The sequence below is a fragment of the Prionailurus bengalensis genome, chromosome D4, assembly GCF_016509475.1.
Source record: "Prionailurus bengalensis isolate Pbe53 chromosome D4, Fcat_Pben_1.1_paternal_pri, whole genome shotgun sequence".
Classification (NCBI taxonomy): Eukaryota; Metazoa; Chordata; class Mammalia; order Carnivora; family Felidae; genus Prionailurus; species Prionailurus bengalensis.
Genome location: NC_057359.1, coordinates 85815 through 106079, shown reverse-complemented (window position 1 = coordinate 106079; position 20265 = coordinate 85815). Strand labels below are relative to the sequence as shown.

The 20265-nt window shown below is 40.8% G+C and overlaps 1 protein-coding gene and 1 long non-coding RNA gene across 3 annotated transcripts in view; one reads left to right on the top strand and one right to left on the bottom strand.

Moving 5' to 3' along the window:
* Positions 1-6030, bottom strand: part of MFSD14B (major facilitator superfamily domain containing 14B) — a 73268-nt gene extending 67238 nt beyond the window's left edge. The window contains exon 1 of one of the 2 annotated variants that reach the window (XM_043566229.1): positions 5562-6030. In XM_043566229.1, coding sequence (XP_043422164.1) covers positions 5562-5669 — 108 coding nt within the window. In that variant the 5' untranslated portion in view covers positions 5670-6030. The remainder of the gene's footprint in view (positions 1-5561) is intronic. The other variant, XM_043566230.1, reaches the window with a different exon arrangement.
* Positions 6031-6047: 17 nt separating this feature from the next.
* LOC122474890 overlaps positions 6048-20265 on the top strand; it is a 30764-nt gene continuing 16546 nt past the window's right edge. The window contains exon 1 of the long non-coding RNA XR_006295039.1: positions 6048-6743. This is a non-coding gene — a long non-coding RNA (uncharacterized LOC122474890). The remainder of the gene's footprint in view (positions 6744-20265) is intronic.

Here is a 20265-nt window from a genome sequence, read left to right as displayed (position 1 = left end):
GATATTGGGCTTTGTCAAAACCACAAACTTTTAAAATGAACGAAAACCCTAAGTGTATGACATAAAACTCTCACAAAACAACATAGGGGAAAAGCTTTGTAACATTGGATTTGACGAGATCTTGAATATGACACCAAAAGACAAAGGCAACAAAAGTAAAAACAGATTAAATTGAATGTTACCAAAATTTAAAACTTCCACACATCAAAGGATACAATCAACAGAGTGAAAAGGCAACCTATGGAGAAGATATTTGTAATGCATGTATCTGAAAAGAAGGTAATATTCAGAATATATCAAGAACCTCTACAACTCAAAATAACAGTCCAATTTAAAATTGAGCAAAGGACTTCTGGTGGGAATTTAAAATGGTGCAACTACGATGGGAAACAGCATGGCAGTGCCTCAAAACTTAAAAATGGAATTACCCAATGATTTAATAATTCCACTTCTGGATAGATATACAAAAGATTTGAAAGCAGGGTCTTAAAGAAATATTTGTACAATCATGTTCACAGAAGCATTATTCACAATAGCCAAAAAAACAGAAGCAATGAGATACTCAACAGATAAATGGAGAAACAAAAATGTGGCATATACATAAAACAGAGTATTATTCCATCTTGAAGGAAATTCCAAGACATACCACACATGCCTTCAGCAATCCTGAAGACAACATGTTTCGACATGTGTCAACAACAACAACATTGAGGTCATTATGCTGAATGTCACAAAAATACAGTGTATGATTCCACTTACATGAGGTATCTAGAGTAGTCAGACTTATAGAAACTGAAAGCAGAAAGATGGTTATTAGGGAATGAGGGACAGGGTAAATGCTACTTAATGGATATAGAGGTTTCGTTTTACAAACTGAAAAGTTCTAGAGATTGGCTTCACAATAACATAAACACATTTAACACTACTAAGCTGCACAATTAAAAATGGTTGAAATGGTCAATTTTATGATATACGTATTATATTGCAATGTTAGGAATTTCTTGAATCCACTGTGTTTCTATATATTGGCAACAATTATGAATTTGAATTTTTAAGAATTTACATATTTAATATTTACACTATTGTACAACAGCATCAAAAAATTTGAAACGGGGTATACTCTGACAAATGATGTGAAAGGCCTATACACTGAAAACTCCAAAACACAGGTGGGAAATTTTAAAGATCTAAAATAAACGGAGGGATACCTCTTTCATGAATGAGAAGATTCAATGTTTTCAATTCTTCCTAACCTCATTTTCAGAATCAACACAATCCCAATGAAAATATAAGCAGGGTTTTTTTGTTTGTAAAAATTGAAAATCTGATTCCAGAATTCTAAAATGCAAAGGACACAGAATAGCCAAACAATTTTAAAAGAGAACAAGTGTGGAAGCCTAACAGTACTTGTTTCAAGTATTAATATATACCTCTAATAATACAGATTAAGCAGTATTGATCTACAGATAAAACAGAATACAGAATAGATTGACATATATGGATAACTGAATTTTGACTAAAGTGCAACTTTAGTGAATAAGAAAGTCTTTTCAACAAATGATGCAACAGTTATCCATACACAAAAAGAGAACTTCCATCCATACTTTGCACCATATTAAAAAATAATTCAAAATGGTCATAAAACTGTAAAATCTAAAAAGCTTCTAAAAACTGAAGGAAATCCTTGTGATATTGAGTTAGGCAAGCATTTCTTAGATATAAACCAAAACCAATCCATAAAAGAACAAATTGATAAATTTCATCAAAATTAAACATTCTGCTCTTCTAAAAAATTTTTTAATGTTAATTTTTGAAAGAGAGAGAGAGAGAGAGAGAGAGAGAAAGAGAGAGCACAAGCAGGGGAGGGGCAGAAAGAGAGGGAGACACAGAATCCTAAGCAGGCTCCAGGCCCAAAGCTGTCAACACAGAGTGGGACTATGGGTTCAAACTCACAAACCGCGAAATCATGACCTGAGCCAAAGTCGGATGCTTAACTGACCGAGCCACCCAGGCGCCCCAAACACTCTGTTCTTCTAAAAGCACAGCTTAAAAGAAAATATTTGTGGGGCGCCTGGGTGGCTCACTTGATTGGGCATCTGACTTTGGCTCAGGTCATGATCTCACGGTCCGAGAGTTTGGGCCTCGCGTCAGGCTCTGTGCTGACAGCTCGGAGCCTGGAGCCTGCTTCAGATTCTGCGTCTCCCTCTCTCTGATCCTTCCCCGTTCATGCTCTTTCTCTGTCTCAAAAATAAATAAACATTAAAAAAAGAAGTTTTTTTAAAGAAAATATTTGCAAAGCATATACCTGATAAAGGACTTACATCCCAAATCTATAAAGTACTCTCAAAAATCAATTATAAGATAAACAACCTAACAATAAAAATAGGCAAAAGACTCGAACAGACGCTTCACCAAGAGGATATAAAGATGACAAATAAGTTTATGGAAAGATGTTGAATATCATTAGCCAGAGGGACATGCAAATTAAAAACAAAATAAAACAATTAAAATACAGATCTACTACAAGGGCTAAAATTGACCAAGTGTTGAGGATGTAGATGAAGTGGAACTGTCATAGTGCTAGTGACAATGTAAAACTGTAAAATAACTTTAGAGAATGGTTCGGCAGTTTTCTTTAAAAGTTAAACAATACACCTACCATATGATTTAGCCACTGCACTCTAAGTATTTACTTAAAAGTATATCCCATACAAAGACTGGTAGACAAACGCTCATAGCAACTTCATTTGTACTGCCAAGCCTTAGTGATGAAGCAAATGTTCATCAACAGCTGAATGGATAAACAAATTGTGGTATGGTATGTCCATACAATGGAATACTACTCAGCAACAAAAAGGAATGCACTGATTTATACAACATGGATAAATCTCAACTCATGCTGAGTTAAAAAAAAAAAAAAGCCAAACCAAAAAGAGCATATGCTAGAAAATTAACAGTAATATATAGTGACAGTAAGTAGATAAATGTTTGCCTGTGAAGTAGGTGGAGAGAAGATATAAAATGGGCACAAGGAAACTTCTGGGAGTGATGGATATATTCACTGTCTTGATTGTGGTAATGATTCCACAAGTGTATACACATGTCAAAATACAAACCTGTATAAACATATATAGTTGTTACTATGTCAATTATACTTCAATGAAGCTATTTTTAAAAGATAAACAAATACAAAACTATTGTATTAAAAAGTCAAGCAGGGGCATCTGGGTGGTTCAGTCTGTTAAGCATCAGACTCAATTTCGGCTCAGGTCATGATCTCACGGTCAGGCTCCAGGCCCAGCTGCAGAACGTAGCATGTGGAAATGATACTAGACAGAAAGTGTAAGCAGAAAGATGCATAATTTGTGGTACCAGCATACAACATGAACATTTAAGGGCATTCACTTGCTTTCCCAGCCACCACACATTCCAAAAGAGCACCTCTGCCACCTGCCCGTGCTAATCATCTCACTAAGTACAGTAAGTATCAAGAAAATTCACTGTCAGTATTCACTGCAGTTTATCAATACAGAGTCCATGCACCCTCAGAGACCAGGAAAGACTGGGTAGGAATCTATCTGTGCCCAAATTAGCAGGTTAGCATCAGGGTCCCACAGGAGAAGGAACCAGGGAATAGAGTCTAGGTTTCCTTGAGTAAACTTCTTTGAGTAAACATCCTTCAAAAGTTCCAGCTCTAAGCATATAAAATTATCAACTTTTTTTTTTTAAGTTTATTTAGAGAGAGAGAGAGAGAGAGAGAGCAGGGGAGGGACACAGAGAGAGGGAGGGAGAATCCCAAGCAGGCTCTGCACTGTCAGCACGGAACCCCACACAGGGCTCAAACCCACGAACTGTGAGAGCATGACCTGAGCCAAAATCAAGAGTCGGACACTCAACCGACTGAGCCACCCAGGCGCCCCCAAATCATCAGGTTTAATTTTTAGTAAATGACTTGTCAGGAATCACGTATACATTCTGACCATTCATGCCGAAAATATTGAGAAACAGTAACAGCCAATATTTATTGAGAACTTACTAGGTACAAGGTTGCAGTAACCCTAGCAATCCCCTGAGGTAAATACTATTATTAATTCGGAGATGTTATGTAACTTGTGCAGGTAACAAAAGGTGGGAACTGGGATTCTGACCATGCTCGCTTCATCACTATGCTATAATGCTTCAACCTGCTGGGTTATTTATTTTTATCCAAAAAGCCAAGGAGAACCAATGAAAAAACTTAAGGACAGCAGTAATTATGACACTAGTCAACTAAGAACTGATGGTGAGGTTAGCAAGGGTCCCGAGAGAGAAGTCAAACTCTTAAGTCAAAAACGCTGGGGAACTAAACCAGAGGGATGCAGAGGAAGCCAACAACCTAAAATCTTTGCCTGGTAAAATCAGCTACACTTGGCGAAGTACTGGGTGTCCTTAAGTACAGCAACGGATGAGGGGAGCTGTTTCCCGTGTTACTAGCTTGGTGGCTGATGAGTAATTAGGGTCTGTCCATTCAGACCCAGGAGGACCCGGCGGTTTGGCTCAGGTGAGGGGCGGGAATATGAGGTCTCCTTTTTAAATAATCAGAAACAAAACGAGAAAAACCAATTCTCTGGAATGTCCTCTCACCATGAAATAAACCTCCCTTTCCAGACAGCTTGTCTTTGAAATGAGGAACCCTTAAGGCTTTTTCAAAAATGAGAACCCACTTGAGCAAGGAGGGCCCTTCAACACTACTACTAAGCTCTCCTCTCCTTTTATGGATGAGGCACCGAGTGGCAGGGCACACCGTTCTCACAGGACCAATACCAGAACCAGCTCTTCGGGCTCCATTCTACTTCCCCCTCCTCCCAATTCTGTTAATGGAGACTCGTATCACCAAATAATATTCATCTAGCGTCTCCTAAAAGCAAATATAGGTACGTAAGCTAAAAATCTGTAAAGTAAAATTTGTAAAAAAAAAAAAAAAAAAAAAGTCGACCGCATACATTTAACTTTCCTAAAATTTCTGGTTTTCTTTGGCAAAACGTTTCCTTGGTGTTACCCTGTAACGTTTCTGTACTTCCTGTCCTGAATAGAGCAGAAAAACCCAGGGTCTTTAAGGAAGACTGGAGCTCTGTGTTTTCTACTCCCCCATAACGAACCGGAGGCGCCTCTGAGCCAGCGGGCTCTGCCGAACCCGGGCCTATGAAATCAGCGCCCCGGCGGCCACCCGAACCCGGCGGAAACCCGGAGGGACAGCGGCCCGAGCGTTCCCGGCCGACAGGCCCCCACACGCCCGAGGAGGCCGAGCCAGGAACTGCACCACGGAAGTGGAACCGCCTGCCGCACGTCTGGAAGTTCCCGAAAGGACGAAACCACTTCTCCTCGGGACCCCGCGCACAGTGCTTCCCGAGACAACAAACCACCTGAAGGTTTGTCCGGCGAGGCGCAGGAGTGGCCCCGTAAAGGACGGGCAGCCCGAGAGCGGGGGCCCACGCGGCCTGTCCACGTACCCCCCCCCCCCCCAATCCCCGGGCTCCGCACCCCGGCCCCGCCCAGGCTCCCTGGGCCGCACCCGCGCTCACCGAGAGGCCGCCGGCGGCCTGCGCGCCCGGGCGCTTCTCTGGCATGGCTCCCGCCGCGGGCTCCGACGCCGCCGCGTCCTCCGGCTCCGGCGGCGGCTCCGCGCTCATGCCGCGGCCATGCCCGCGCCGGCTCGGGGTGCTCCGGGACGACGACGACGACGCCGCGGACGCGGCGGCGGGGCCCGCGCCCTCATGGGCTCCGTGGCCCGCGGCGGCCTGCGGGTCGGGTGGCGGCGCCAGCGGCGACGCCGAGGGCTGTAAGGGCGGCTGAGGCCGGAGCCACCAAGGAGGCGAGGCCGGGAGCGCAACTGCAGGGGCCGCCGGTCGCACCCGCCGCAACGACCGCGACTCTCGCAGCGGCCAGCGGCGTCAGGGGCGGCCCCGGACGGTCACAAGGCCCCGCCCCGCCCCGCGCCCCAGCTCCCGCCTGGAGCTGGGCGCCCGCGCCGGAGGCCTCCGGCAGCGCCCCGCCCACCTCAGGCCCCACCTCCACGCCCCCGAGGCCGCCGGGGCGTGCTCACGCGGCCGCCCGCCGGAAGTATGTCATCTCCCGCCGCCTCGCGGCCGTGCTGTTTCCTGAAACACTGTCCAGTCTGGGGAAGTGACTTAGATGAACGACTGTTTTGTAATTTCGGCGCTTGTGGAACGGCTCCTGGTGTCCTCTTCAGGCACAGAAATGGACACAGCCTGACGCGGAAGGACACCCCTCTCCAGGCCGCAGTCCAGAACTGGGAAAGCGCTATATGTACTGTGACCAGGCAGTCCGTTCCTCTGCGAAATCGAACAAGCTGAGGGAGAGCCCAGTCAGGCTGTGGGGTGCGGGGAAAGGACAGTGTTAGGAAACGTGAGGGCCCCCGGTCCAGTCTCGGGCCACTGATGGCTCCAGCACGGCGGGTTTGCACGGGTTACTCAGCAGCACAGAACTTAGCGTATGCAATATCTAGGGAAAGTGAACACGAATCCGGGCTTCATAAATGCTAATATCGTCATCACTGGCCCTCAGAGACCTTGTGAGCTGCGCAATTTGGAGTACTCATACACGATACACTCAGAGTATTTTCTCCTGCTTAGATAGTTCAGCATTCATTCAGTGCCTCCTTGAGAGGAGGCGAGTACCGTGAAACCCTGAAGGCCTCGTGTCTTCCTCCTCCTCAGACCCAGACGGACTTAACCGAGAACGAAGTAAGTGCCACCAGTCCACTACTGATTTACAGCTTGTGTTATTACCGTGAGAATTAATAAAAGGAAACCGGAAGGGGGAGCTCTCATGCCCTATCCCTTGGGTCACCTGTAGACCCAACAAGAAGAGACCCAATTGCAAATCCGCGGTGCTTTAGCTACTAGTTATTGTCCCAGCGGGAGGAAGAAAGGTTCTTCTCTCCCAAGCTCCAGTGAAAAGCCATTATACTTCAAACTCCTCGTTTACTCAAACGAACTTTTTGTTTGTAATAGCTTTCCCAACTTTCTCTGCAAGAGAACATTCCTCTCCTTTGTTCTTGGGGCTTGCCTATGGTTTTGCCAGTAGCTTGCTTCCTTGCCCTGAATTGCAATTCGTTGATATTTCTGAATAAACCCATCTTTGCTGATAAAGTAACTGGCAGTTTTATTTTTAAAGTTTATTTAAAAAAATTTTTTTTTCAACGTTTATTTATTTTTGGGACAGAGAGAGACAGAGCATGAATGGGGGAGGGGCAGAGAGAGAGGGAGACACAGAATCGGAAACAGGCTCCAGGCTCTGAGCCATCAGCCCAGAGCCCGACGCGGGGCTCGAACTCACGGACCGCGAGATCGTGACCTGGCTGAAGTCGGACGCTTAACCGACTGCGCCACCCAGGCGCCCCTTTAAAGTTTATTTTTAAAGTTCCAAACAGTTGGGGCGCCTGGGTGGCTTGGTCGGTTAAGCGTCCGACTTCGGCTCAGGTCATGATCTCACGGTCCGTGAGTTCAAGCCCCGCGTCGGGCTCTGGGCTGACGGCTCAGAGCCTGGAGCCTGTTTCAGATTCTGTGTCTCCCTCTCTCTCTGCCCCTCCCCCGTTCATGCTCTGTTTCTCTCTGTCTCAAAAATAAATAAACGTTAAAAAAAAAAGTTCGAAACAGTTAATGCACAATCCTAAGTATGTTTGTCTGCTCTGACATACTGTATAAACTGGCTTAGGTCCCTCCCAGGCCTTGAGCTAGTATAACCTTGGTGTCTTAGCTCAGGCAGCATAACAAATACCACAGACTGGATGACTTAAACAACAGTCACGTTCTGATGAGAGCTTTTTTTCCCTGGCTTACAGATGGCCTCCTTACTGTGTCCTCACAAGGACAAGCTCTTTGGTTTCTCTTATAAGGTCATTGATCTCATCATGAACACCCTGCCTTCATGATCTCATCTAAAACTCACCACTTCTCAAAGGCCCTATGTCCAAATACCATCACATTGGAGGTTTGGGCTTCAACATTCACATTTTTGGGAGGACACAATTCAGTCTGTAGCACTTGACCTACAGAGACCGTTCAGACTGTGCTTCCCAAAGCACATTGATGTCCAAAATTGGCTTTTCCTGAAAGAACACTATTGTTTTCTTAATCTCAAGCAATCAACCCAATTGCCCCCTAATGCAGGGACTGTACTGCTACTTGGCCTTGATTAAAGACACTTTAGTTCACAATAGGAGACTGATCGAATTTTAGAAGTCACCAGCATTGAATTGAGACTAAGAAATTTCCCAACAATATCTTAGCCAGGTTGTCATCTAACTTCTACTTAAACATAGCCAGAGAAGAGATGTGTTAAACACACCCAATTCACTTATGGATAGCTCTCAGTATCCTTTCATTGAGCTAAAGACTGCTTGCCTCTTTCAGCCATGCTTTCCTCCTGCCTCTGCCTGCTTTGTGTATATAAAAATGTCTAATTGCAATTGCTTAAAATGTCAAAATAAACCTGCCATCTTTCCTGATTATCCTCCAAATGCATACCAGTTTGTTAAAATCCCAGTTGAAATGCATTGGCAGAAATATACCACTGTAAGTAGTATTTGATGAACGCACTGTGAGGTGGTCCCTTGATCTGGACAGTCATAAAAGTAATTTTTAGGAGGTGAATTGTGTAATTGCATTATGTTAACAGTTATACCATAGGATTTAAATAGACCCTTATCCTTACCTCTTAATTGATTCAGCACTGATCAAGGTCAAAGACCTGGGAATCCAGGGACACCTTGGTGGTTCAGTAGGTTAAGCATCCAATTTTGGCTCAGGTCATGATCTCACTGTTCCCCGGGTTGAGCCCCACGTCAGGCTCTGTGCTGACAGCTCAGAGCCTGGAGCCTGTTTCAGATTACTGTGTCTCCCTCTCTCTCTGCCCCTCCCCCACTCACACTCTGTCTCTCTCTCTGTCTCTCAAAAATAAATATTTTTAAAAATTAAAAACAAAAGACCTGGGAGTCCACATAATTTAATCCAACATCCTAGGCTCTAAGAAAGTAATAGTGCTCATGGAAAGATGTGTGTTACCTTGTTTCATCCAAGAGTGGTTTAGATATCTTCAATTGTTTGAATTCATATTATTAATGAAAAGATGCTTCTCAGGATGTTAATAGGTATGCAAGAGGAAGAGTTTTCCCCTGGTAGGAAATAACTATGTGTTAAATAATTACAAAATTAAAATGTTTTCTTTTTTGTTGCCAGATTTCCTCTAGTTTTATTTATTTTTAAAAAAATTTTATGTTTATTTTTTGAAAGAGAGAGAGCTGTGGAGGGGCAGAGAGAGAGAGAGAGGGAGAGAGAAATCCCAAGCAGGCTCCATGCTGTCAGCACAGAGTCTGATATAGGGCTCAAACCCACGAACTGTGAGATCATGACCTGAGCCAATACCAAGAGTTAAATGCTTAACTGACTGAGCCACCTGGGCACCTCTCCTTTTGTTTTTTTGTTTTTTTCATTTTTAAAAAATGTTTATTTTATTTTTGAGACAGAGAGAGGCAGAGCATGAGTGGGGGAGGGGCAAAGAGAGAGAGAGAGAGAGAGAGCGCCACAGAATCTGAAGCAGGCTCCAGGCTCTGAGCTATCAGCACAGAGCCTGATGCAGGGCTTGAACCCACAAACTATGAGATCATGAGCTGAGCCGAAGTTGGACCCTCAACTGACTGAGCCACCCAGGCACCCCATATCATGATTTTTCTAACGAGAAAATATAGTAAGAAGTGTTCCTCAAACATTTTTATTCTTGAAACACTGATTAATATATTGAAGATGTGTAGGACACAGTTTGGGAAGTGCTGCTTTTTTCTTTACTGATTTTTAAAGACGCACATGAACATGAAATATGCATACAATAGTGTAGCATAGAAAGATCGTAAAACAATAATATGTTTGATATTTTTAAAAACATTAATTTAAAAAAGAATGGGGCATCTGGCTGGCTCGGTTGGTTAAGTGTCCAAATCTTTATTTCCACTCAGGTCATGATCTCATGGTTTGTGAGTTCAAGCCCTGCACCAGGCTCCGTGCTGACAGAATGCAGGGATTTTCTCTCTCTCTCTCTCCCTCTTCCCGCCCCCTCTCCTCCTCGCTCTCTGTCGCGCCTGCTCCTCTCTCTCTCAAAATAAATAAATAAACTTAAAAAAATTAAAGTACTTCTTTAATAATGATTGGCTTTAGAGCTAAGAATATTTTTCATATAAATTTCTGATTTGGGACTATATTTTAGTATACTTTTATAATCAGAAGAAGAAAACTGACCAATTTCCCAATATAAAAAATATGAATTATGCACTTTTTTATTACTTTCCTATAGCTACATAGCAAATTACTACAAATGTAGCAACTTAAGTGAGCACCAATGAATTATCTCAGTGTCTGTGGGTCAAAAATCTGGCACACTTTAACTGGCTTTGCTGAGGGTCTCACAAGGATAAAATCAAGATGCCATCTGACCACATACTCATATGGAAGCTGAACTACATAAGGATCTGCTTCCAAGCTCTCTCAAGTTATTGCTAGAATTCATTTCCTTGTGGTCCTGTGACTATGGGTCCCATGTTCTTGCTGGCTATTAGCTCCTGCTCTCATCACGTAGAAGCTGCTCTCAGATACTTGCTAAGTGGTCCTATCCACGACAGTTTGCTCCTTCACACTTCTCTGATACTTCATCTTTTAAGGAGCTCACTTGAGTAGGTCAGGGCCATCCAGGACAGCCTTCCTTTTGATTAACTCAAAGTCAACTGATTATTAGTAGCCTAATCACAGAAGTGATATCTCATTAGATTCACTGGTCCTGCCTGGACTCAAGTGGGGGGGTTTGCACACCAGAATACAGGAATCTTGAGGACCATTTTAGAATTCTGCTTACCATACACTTCTTTAGAAAAAGGAACTTCTCTCATTTGTCTTTGTAGTCCCATGGCTGGCTTGGTGCCCAGAACAGAGGAAATGCTCTATAAATGCTTGTAGAAGAAATTAAACCAGGATAATACTGTTTCAAACAGGGTGAATTTAGGAAAGAAGGCCCCCTAGTATGGATTGGAAGTCTTTCCTACTTAATTTACTGGACTCATACAGTATATTGTATGTTGCAAATCATGTTTTGGAAGGCAGAAATGTTCATAGGGGGCTCCTGGGTGGCTCAGTCAGTTCAGCATCAGACTCTTAATTTCAGCTCAGGTTATGATCTCACTGTTGTGAGATCGAGCCCCATGAGCATGGAGTATCCTTGGGATTCTCTCTCTCTCTCTCTCTCTCTCTCTCTCTCTCTGTCTCTCTCTCTCTCTCTGCTCCTCCCTTGCTCATGCTCTCTCTCTCTCTCTCACATAAAAAAAACTTAAAAAAGAAATGTTCATAGGTACAAGCAGAATGGGTAACAATCCAAGGAATTATATACAAGGGTGAGGATGCAGTCTCTTGTTCTTACCTGGTATGTCTATGCCAACATTTAGAACTTCAGCTGGAATTTTTAGTTGAGGTGCATGTGGATCAGATATTTAATATTTAAAAAAACCTGTGGTCTTTAATTCACAAATTTTAAGAAATAGATTAAAGGAAATGGTGACAGTAGTAGCTGAAAGACTGACTTGAGCTGGAATCTCTTCACCTCTTATTGCTTGTGCAGCCTTAAGAAAGTTATTTAACCTCCCTAATCCTCATTCTCCCCATAAACAAATTTGGGGTATTAATACCTACCTTGTTGGGATTGTCGTGATGATTAATTTCAAAAACCACAGTGTTGCGACCGGCGCAATAAACACCGAGATCAGGGTCCTGAGGGTAGGGGAATGTAAGAAAGAAGAGAAGCCAGTTTGGGAACAGGAGGATCCCCTGGGCTGATGGCCCAAGTGACGGCTTTATTGTTGCTGTACACAATCTTTTATATCAAGACTCTTATGGGTCAGGTCATTCTAAGAATAAACAGGTTTCACATGATCCCTGCCAGCCAAAACATTTAGTTCTGTATACCTTGTGAACTTTCTGAACGGGTCACAAGACCTTGTTGATAGATTGCTAGCAAAACACAGTTCCCATGTTTGTTTCTATTTGATCCGGGGTAGAAAAAGGGGGGTAACATTACTGCCAACACCCACAGACCACAGGCTTCAGGAATTAGCTTTCTCAGCCTTGACAAGGCTTTCGTATGCCTTTGCAAGTGGGGGAATGGGAGGGGGAACCACCGGGTTGGCTGAGTCAACAGGGAGCCGTTGCTCGACCTGGCACTGGGGTCTGGCCTCCCACACCACAGTATGTAATTATACATAGAGATAATTGAGATGATTTGTTGAGATGATTAATGTAAAGCTCTCAATTATTTTCTGTTTCTTTCTGGATATTCTCTCGATGCCTGTGGGAAGAGTTAAGTAACATTTGAAAATAATCACTCACACACACTTAAAGCCTTTACTTTGTTGCTTCTTTTAATGTGCTGTTGATGCTTTCTCACTTGTTGAAACAGTATTGGGTTATCACAACAAGAGCACTCCTTAATCCCCAATCTCCTATTTCCGCCATACTCCCACTGACCTCCCCCTGGTGTCCATCAGCATGTTCTCTGTAGTCTGTTTCTTGGGGATTAACAAGTGTACTTGTGATGAACACCAGGTGATGTATGGGAGTGTTGAGTCACTATAAAGTAACCTGAAACTACTATTACACCATATGTTAACTAACTGGGATTTAAATAAAAACAATTAAACTCTCATATTTTAAAGGAATAAAAGAAATAGTAGGTTTTGCTATTTGTTGCATTACTTACGAGTAGGCCACATTTGCTCACATGCTTAAATCTAAGCTAAGACAAGAGGAACTTTTTTTTTCAGTAGACTTTGTCTAATGGCACATATACAAGTCCCAAGGTTCTATAAAATTGTCCCATTCTTCAAACCTGTGGTCCTCAACCTGGGGTAATTCTGCTTCCCAGGGGGTATTTGGCAATTTCTGGAAACCTTTTTTATTGTCATTTTATTGGCTCCTGGAGAGAAGCAGTTGGTAAGAGGCCAGGGATGCTAATAAACATCCTACAATGCATAGGATAGTCCCTCACAGCAAAGAACTATGAGGTCCAAAATGTCAGTGGTGCTAAGGTTGAGAAACCCTATTTTACATAAAGGAATTTGTACAATGTAATGTAGTCGGTATATTATTTTGGAAAGAAAATACATGCATGATCTCCTAAATCATGGTGGTTTCCACAGTGGAATACCATATAGCAATGGCAAGAATGAATGAATTATAACTTCCTCAATAGCATTTTGAACCTCACAAGATGATGTTGAACAAAAGAAGCCAGACATAAAAGAATATAGACAATATGATTCCTTTTACATAACTCAAAAATACAAAAAAAAATTAATTTGTTTTTCAAAGTCAGGGTAACCAGTATTGTAGAGGTTTCTATATGGCTGATCATGTTCTCTTTCTGGATCTGGATGCTGGGTACACAGATGTGCACATTTAGTGAAAATTAATCAATTTTATATTCATGATTTGCCTACTTTTCTGGATGAATACTTAATTTAAACAAATAGTTTTCTAAACAAAAAGCCAAATATATGCACGATGCCATGCTATTTGATTATAATGATTATATCATTTATGAGCTAAAGTATCACTTCCTGTTACCTGGGTCCCCAAACCAGAAAATTTTGTAGGCCATTTTCTTAAGCTACACTCACAGTAGAGCAATGGAGGTTTTTAAAGTTTATTTTTTATTTACCATAGCATCCACTGAAATTTGCTATTACATTGATAGGATATATAGAACACGGTGTGATTCCACTAAGACTAATCTTAAAATAAGTACAAGATAAGGACGCCATTATAATGTTGGTAGGAATGCTGACAACACTGCCTGCATCTTTGGCCCTGCCTCTTGTTTTTGTTGATGTAGTGATATGTATGCCAGGCCCTCTGGAGATTAATATATGGCCTGACCAGAAGGCAGGAAGGCTTGTTCTGATTGTCCCTAAATTTCTTTAGATAATTAGTAGAAATAAAATAGTTTCTTTCTCTCCTTCCCCTCTGGCACGCAGATGGCACCACTTTAGATAACCATTAGAAAGAGATAACCTTGTTTATTCCCCTTCCCTCCCCTCTAGTACACATATGGCACCACTTTAACTAGGTCCGCAAAATCTGTGGATTAAGGTCTGGACTTGGCAGAGAATAGCTGCACAACACCTGGATTGTCATCTGCCTGATTCCCAGCCACCCCAAAATTGTTGTCACTACATTACCCTGAATAAAACTGTGTAAATGGTATGGAGTAGCTCGCTTCATTTTTTGGTCTTAAAAGTCTGGAAGATATTTTACTGTTCCTCCTTCACCTTCTAACAATTGCTGATGATCAATATTACCATGTCAGAGCAAAATATACTAATACAGTTCTTTTACCTAAGAGGAGGGATACAAGAGTTTATTCAGTTTGACTGTATATTTTTGTTGGGTTTTTCTCCATTTAAATGAATTAATCATGCTGTCTTAAAGCTGAATTTTAAGATTGAGGTAAGCTTAATACCGCATTACACTAAAATCAAAGATTTAAAATCAAAGATTTTTTTAAGTAACCCTGCTGTGGACAAGGAGTGCAGGAGAACCTCAGCATTCTTTGCCACTGAGGACTGCACCCGTCCTTGCTGTGCCGTGTTCACCTGCAGCCTTGGCTGCCAAGGACCTCTGCAGTGTTGACTGATGATAATCTCAGCTGACAGAGTTGCTAGGAGTCCACACCTCTGCACTCTCCCAGAGCCGGAGTTGCCAAATCCCACCTAGCTAGCACCCTCAAAACCAGCTGTAGGTGAAAGTCTTTGCCCAGTAAAGTTTTTCTGTAAAGTCTGGAAGAGGGGACTTAATTCAAATGCAGTTGTCAATATAAGGCTATCAGAAACACACACACACACACACACACACACACACAAAGGAAATCAAGGAAAAAAGAAACAACCAATGAAAGAGAATAATTTTTCAGTTAGAGTCCCCAGTGGAAATCTATGGATTTCCTGACAAAGAATTCAAAATATTGTTTTAAAGAAGTTCCGTGAGCACACACAAAAAAACACAGACAACTCAACAAAATCAGGCAAACAATATATGAGTAAAATTAGTTCCACAAAGAGAGAGAACTTATAAAAGAGAACTAAGATAGAAATTCTGATGCTGAAGAATACATTTGAATGAAATGAAAAACACAGTAGCTTCACCAGCAGACTTTAGAAGAAAGTCTTCAAACTCAGATCATTTAAAAGTATCCAATCAGAGTGGGAAAATGAAAAACAGCGAAGAAAATCTGCAATATTAATGGGGAAGCATCAACAAAATCAATGTATGAATAATGGCATAGCGATATATCCTAGAAGAAATAATGGCTGAAAATTTCCCAAATCTTGGGAGAGAAATAGATATCCAGATTAAGGAGGCTGAAAAGTTTCCAAACAGGATAAATACAAAGAAGAAAACACAGGGGTGACTTTGGCTCAGGTCATGATCTCGCGGTCTGTGAATTCAAGCCCCGCATTGGGCTCTGTGCTGACAGCTCAGAGCCTGGAGCCTGCTTTGGTTCTGTGTCTCCCTCTCTCTCTGTCCCTTCCCCGCTCATTCTCTGTCTCTCTATCTCTGTCAAAAATAAATAAACATTAAAAATAAAAATAAAAAACAAGAAAACACAGAGATACATTAGAACCAAACTTTCAAAAATCAGTGACAAAAATAGTATTTTGAAAGCAGGAAGAGAAGAGCCAGTTATCACAAATAAAGGAACTTTTTAAATATTATCAGTGGATTTCTCAGCACAAACCTTGCAAGCTGGGAGAGTGGGAAGATATATTCAAAGTACTAAAAGAAAAAACTGCCAGCCAAGAATAACTATATCCAGCAAAATTTTCCTTTGAAAATGAAGGAGTGATAAAGACATTCCTAGACAAGCAAAAACTGAGGAAGTTTAACACCACTAGACCTGTCTTACAAGAAATGCTTAAAGGAGTCTTCAAATTAAAGCAAAAACATGTTCAGGGTGCCTGGGTAGTTCAGTCGGTTGAGCAAATCTGACTTTTGATTTTGGCTCAGGTTGTGATCCCAGGGTCATGCAATTGAACCCTGTGTCAAGCTCTGTGCTGAGCATGGAGCATGCTTAAGATTCTCTCTCTCTCCCTAGCCCCTCTCCCACACTTACAATTGCTATCTATCTCTCTCAAAAAAGAAAGAAATGAAAACATGCTCAACAGCAGCATGAAAGCTTAATTCTCACTGGTAAAGGTTAATATACAACAAATGGTTGCACTGTAATGGTTGTTTATACATTACTTTTAACTCTGACTTAATGGTTAAGAGAAAAATTTGTTCATGGATACACAATATAAAATGAAGTAAACTGAGTACAAGAACACAATGTATGTGGGGGAGGATAAAAGTGTACAGTTTTTGTTATGCAACTGAAATTTAAAACAGGGTTATAACTACAGACTATTCTATGCAAGCCTCAAATTAACTACAAAGAAAAAACCTATAATAAATACACAAAAGATAAAGATAAAGGAATGAAAGAAAATCACTAAAATATAAATCAGTAACAAAGGAAGACAGCAAGAGTGGAAGAGAGAGGCAAAAGAACTGCAAAACAAGACAAAATGGCAATAGTAAGTCCTCATTTATCAATAATTACTTTAAATATATTCGAATTAGCATCACCAGTCAAGAGGCATAGAGTGATTGAATGGTTAAAAAAGCATGATGCAGTAGTATGTTGTCTACAAGACACTCTTTTAGATTTGGGCTGAAAGTGAAAGGATGGGAAAAGATATTCTATGTAAATGGCAACCGACAGAAAGTAGGGGTGGTTATAAATTATATCATATAAAATAGACTTTAAATCAAAACCTGCCTTTAAAGACAAGGTCATGATATAATGATGAAATGGTCAATTCAGTAGTAAGATATAACAATTATAACTATGTACACACTCAACATCTGAGCACCCAAATATATAAAAACAAATTTTGTATACCTGAAAGGAGAAATAGGCAGCCATAAAATAATAGGGGAGAGGCGCCTGGGTGCCTCAGTTGGTTAAGTGTCCGACTTTGGCTCAGGTCATGAACTTACAATTCATGAGTTCATGGAGCCCCTGTCAGGCTCTGTGCTGATGGCTCAGAACCTGGAGCTTGCTTTGGATTCTTTGTCTCCCTCTCTCTCTTCCCCTTCCCTGTTCGCACTCTGTCTCTGTCTCTGTCTCTGCCTCTGTCTCTGTCTCTCTCTCTCTCTGTCTGTCTCTCTCAAAAGTGGGAATTAAATACCCCACTTACAATAATGGATAGAATATCCAGACAGAAAATCAATAAAGAAAGAGATGACTTGAGCAACATTATGTCTAAATGGATCTAACAGAACCCAGCCACCCAGCAGCCCAAGAATACACATTTTCAGACACACAGAACATTCTTCAGGTTAGATCACAAGTTAGATCATAAAACAAATCTTAACAAATTTGAGAATATCAAAATCATTCCAATTATCTTTTCTGACCACAATGGAATGAAACTAGGAACCAAAAAATATCAAGACAATGGGAAATTTTTACAAATACATGGAAAGTAAACACCATGTTCTTGAAACCACTGGGTCAAGGAGGAAATCAAGAAAGAATTTTAAAAGTATCTCAAGACAAATGAAGATTAAAATACATTATACCAAAACTTATGGAGAAAAGCTAAAGTAGCACTAAGAGGGATGTTTATAGCAATAAACACCTCCATTAAAAAAAGAACAAAACCTCAAATAAACAATCTAACTTACACCTTAAGAAACTAGAAAAAGAACAAACTAAGCATAAAGTTAGGAAGGAAATGATAAATATTAGGGCAGAAAAAAATAGAAAAAAATCAACAACTAAGTCAATTAACAAAAGATTAACAAAATTAATAATTTTTTAAGCTAGACAAGAAAAAGTGGAGGCTAAAATAATAAATTTAGAAATGAAAGATGATGCAATATAGTGATAGCTTATAAATAAAAAGAATATTCAACAAAACTGAAAGGCAACTGATGGAATGGAAGAAGATATTTGCAAATGACATATTTGATAAAGAGTTAGTATCAAAAATTTATAGAGAGCTTACCAAAGTCAACCCCCCCCCCCCAAATAATCCAGTGAAGAAATGGGCAGGATAGACACTTTTCCAAAGAAGACATCGAGGACAAACAGACATATGAAAAGATGCTTAACATCACTCATCATCAGGGAAATATAAATCAAAACCACAATGAGATACCACCTCACACCAGTCAGAATGGCTAAAATTAATAACTCAGGCAACAACAGATGTTGGTGAGGATGTGGAGAAAGGGAAACCCTATTGCACTGTTGGTGAGAATGCAAACTGGCCTAGCCGCCCTGGAAAACAGTATGGAGGTTCCTCAAAAAATTAAAAATAAAATTACCCTATGACCCAGCAGTTGCACTACTAGGAAGTTATCCAAAGGATTAAAAAAAAAATGCTGATTCAAAGGAGCAATGCATCTCAATGTTAATAGCAGCACTATCAACAATAGCCAAATTATGAAAAGAGCCCAAATGTCCATCAACTGATGAATGGATTAAGAAGATGTGGTATATGGGGGTGCCTGGGTGGCTCAGTCAGTTAAAAGTCCGACTTTGGCTTAGGTCGTGATCTCTTGCAGTTCATGAGTTCATGAGCCCATGTCGGGCTCTGTGCTGACAGCTCAGAACCTGGAGCCTGCTTCAGATTCTGTTTTCTTCTCTCTCTGCTCCTTCCCTTCTCACACTGTCTCTCTCTCAAAAATAAACATTAAAAATTTTTTAAAAAGATGTGGTATATATATACAATGGAATACTACTCAGTGCTAAAAAATATAAAATCTTGCAATTTGCAACAATGTGGATGAAATTGGAGGGTATGATGCTAAGTGAAATAAGTCAGTCAGAGAAAGACAGGTGTCATATGATTTCATTCATATGTGGAATTTGAGAAACTTAACAGATGCTCATAGGGGAGGGGAAGGAAAAATAAGATGAAAACAGAGGGAGGCAAACCACAAGAGACTCTTAAAGACGGAAAACAAACTGAGGGTTGATGGGGGTGGGGGTGGGGTAAATGGGCGATGGGCATTAAGGAGGACACTTGTTGGGATGAGCACTGGGTGTTATATGTAAGTGATGGACCACTGGGTTCTACTCCTGAAGCCAAGGCTACACTGTATGTTAACTAGCTTGAGAATTAAAAAAAAAAAAAAAAAACAAGTTGCCAATAGATATGACACAAAACTACAAAAAAAATCTCAAGAAAAAAAATCTTAACAGACTGTTATAAAAAATTATATGCCACCAAAATTGGTAAGCTAGAAGAAATAGATAGCTTCATAGAAACATATAACCTACCAAAGCTGAATCAGAAGTAGGAAGTCTGAGCAGATCAATAGTAAAAGAGGTTGAATCAGTAATCAAAAGTCTTCCAACAACAAAAAAAATCAGGACAAGGTGGCTTCATAGGTGAATTCTACCAAACATTTGAAGAATAACTAATACCAATCTTCCTTAAACTGTTTAAAAAAATGAAATAGGGAATACTTCAAATCTCATTTTATGAGAACCACACCACCTGAATACCAAACCAGACCAAGGCACCACAAGAAAACTACAGGCCAATATTTCTGATGAACACAGATGCAAATATCCTTAATAAAAATTAGCAAGCCAAATTCAAGAGCACATTAAAAGGACCATACACATGACCAGTGGAATTTATCCCTGGGACACAAGGGTGGTTCAATGTACGCAATAAACACAATATACCACATAAACAAAATGAAAGAAAAAAAAACCCTAATAATCTAAACAGATACAGAGAAAACATTTGACAAAACGCAATATTGTTCATCATTAAGACTTAACAAAATAGGCATAGAAGGAACCTAACAACACAATAAGGTCATATATGAAAAGCCCTCATCTAACATCATAACAAATGGGGAAAAAATGAAAACTTCCCACCTAAGATCTGGCACAAGGTAGGGATGCCCACCTAGCCACTCTCTTTAATAATAGAAGTCCTGGCCAGAGAAACTCAACAGGAAAAAGAAATAAAAGACATCTAAATGACAGACGAAGTTATCTTTGTTTGCAGATAACAGTTTAGCCTTTGCAGAAACATTAGTGAACTTGAAAACAGCAATGGAAGCTATGCAAAATGAAACAGAATGAAAATAAAAACTGGAAAAG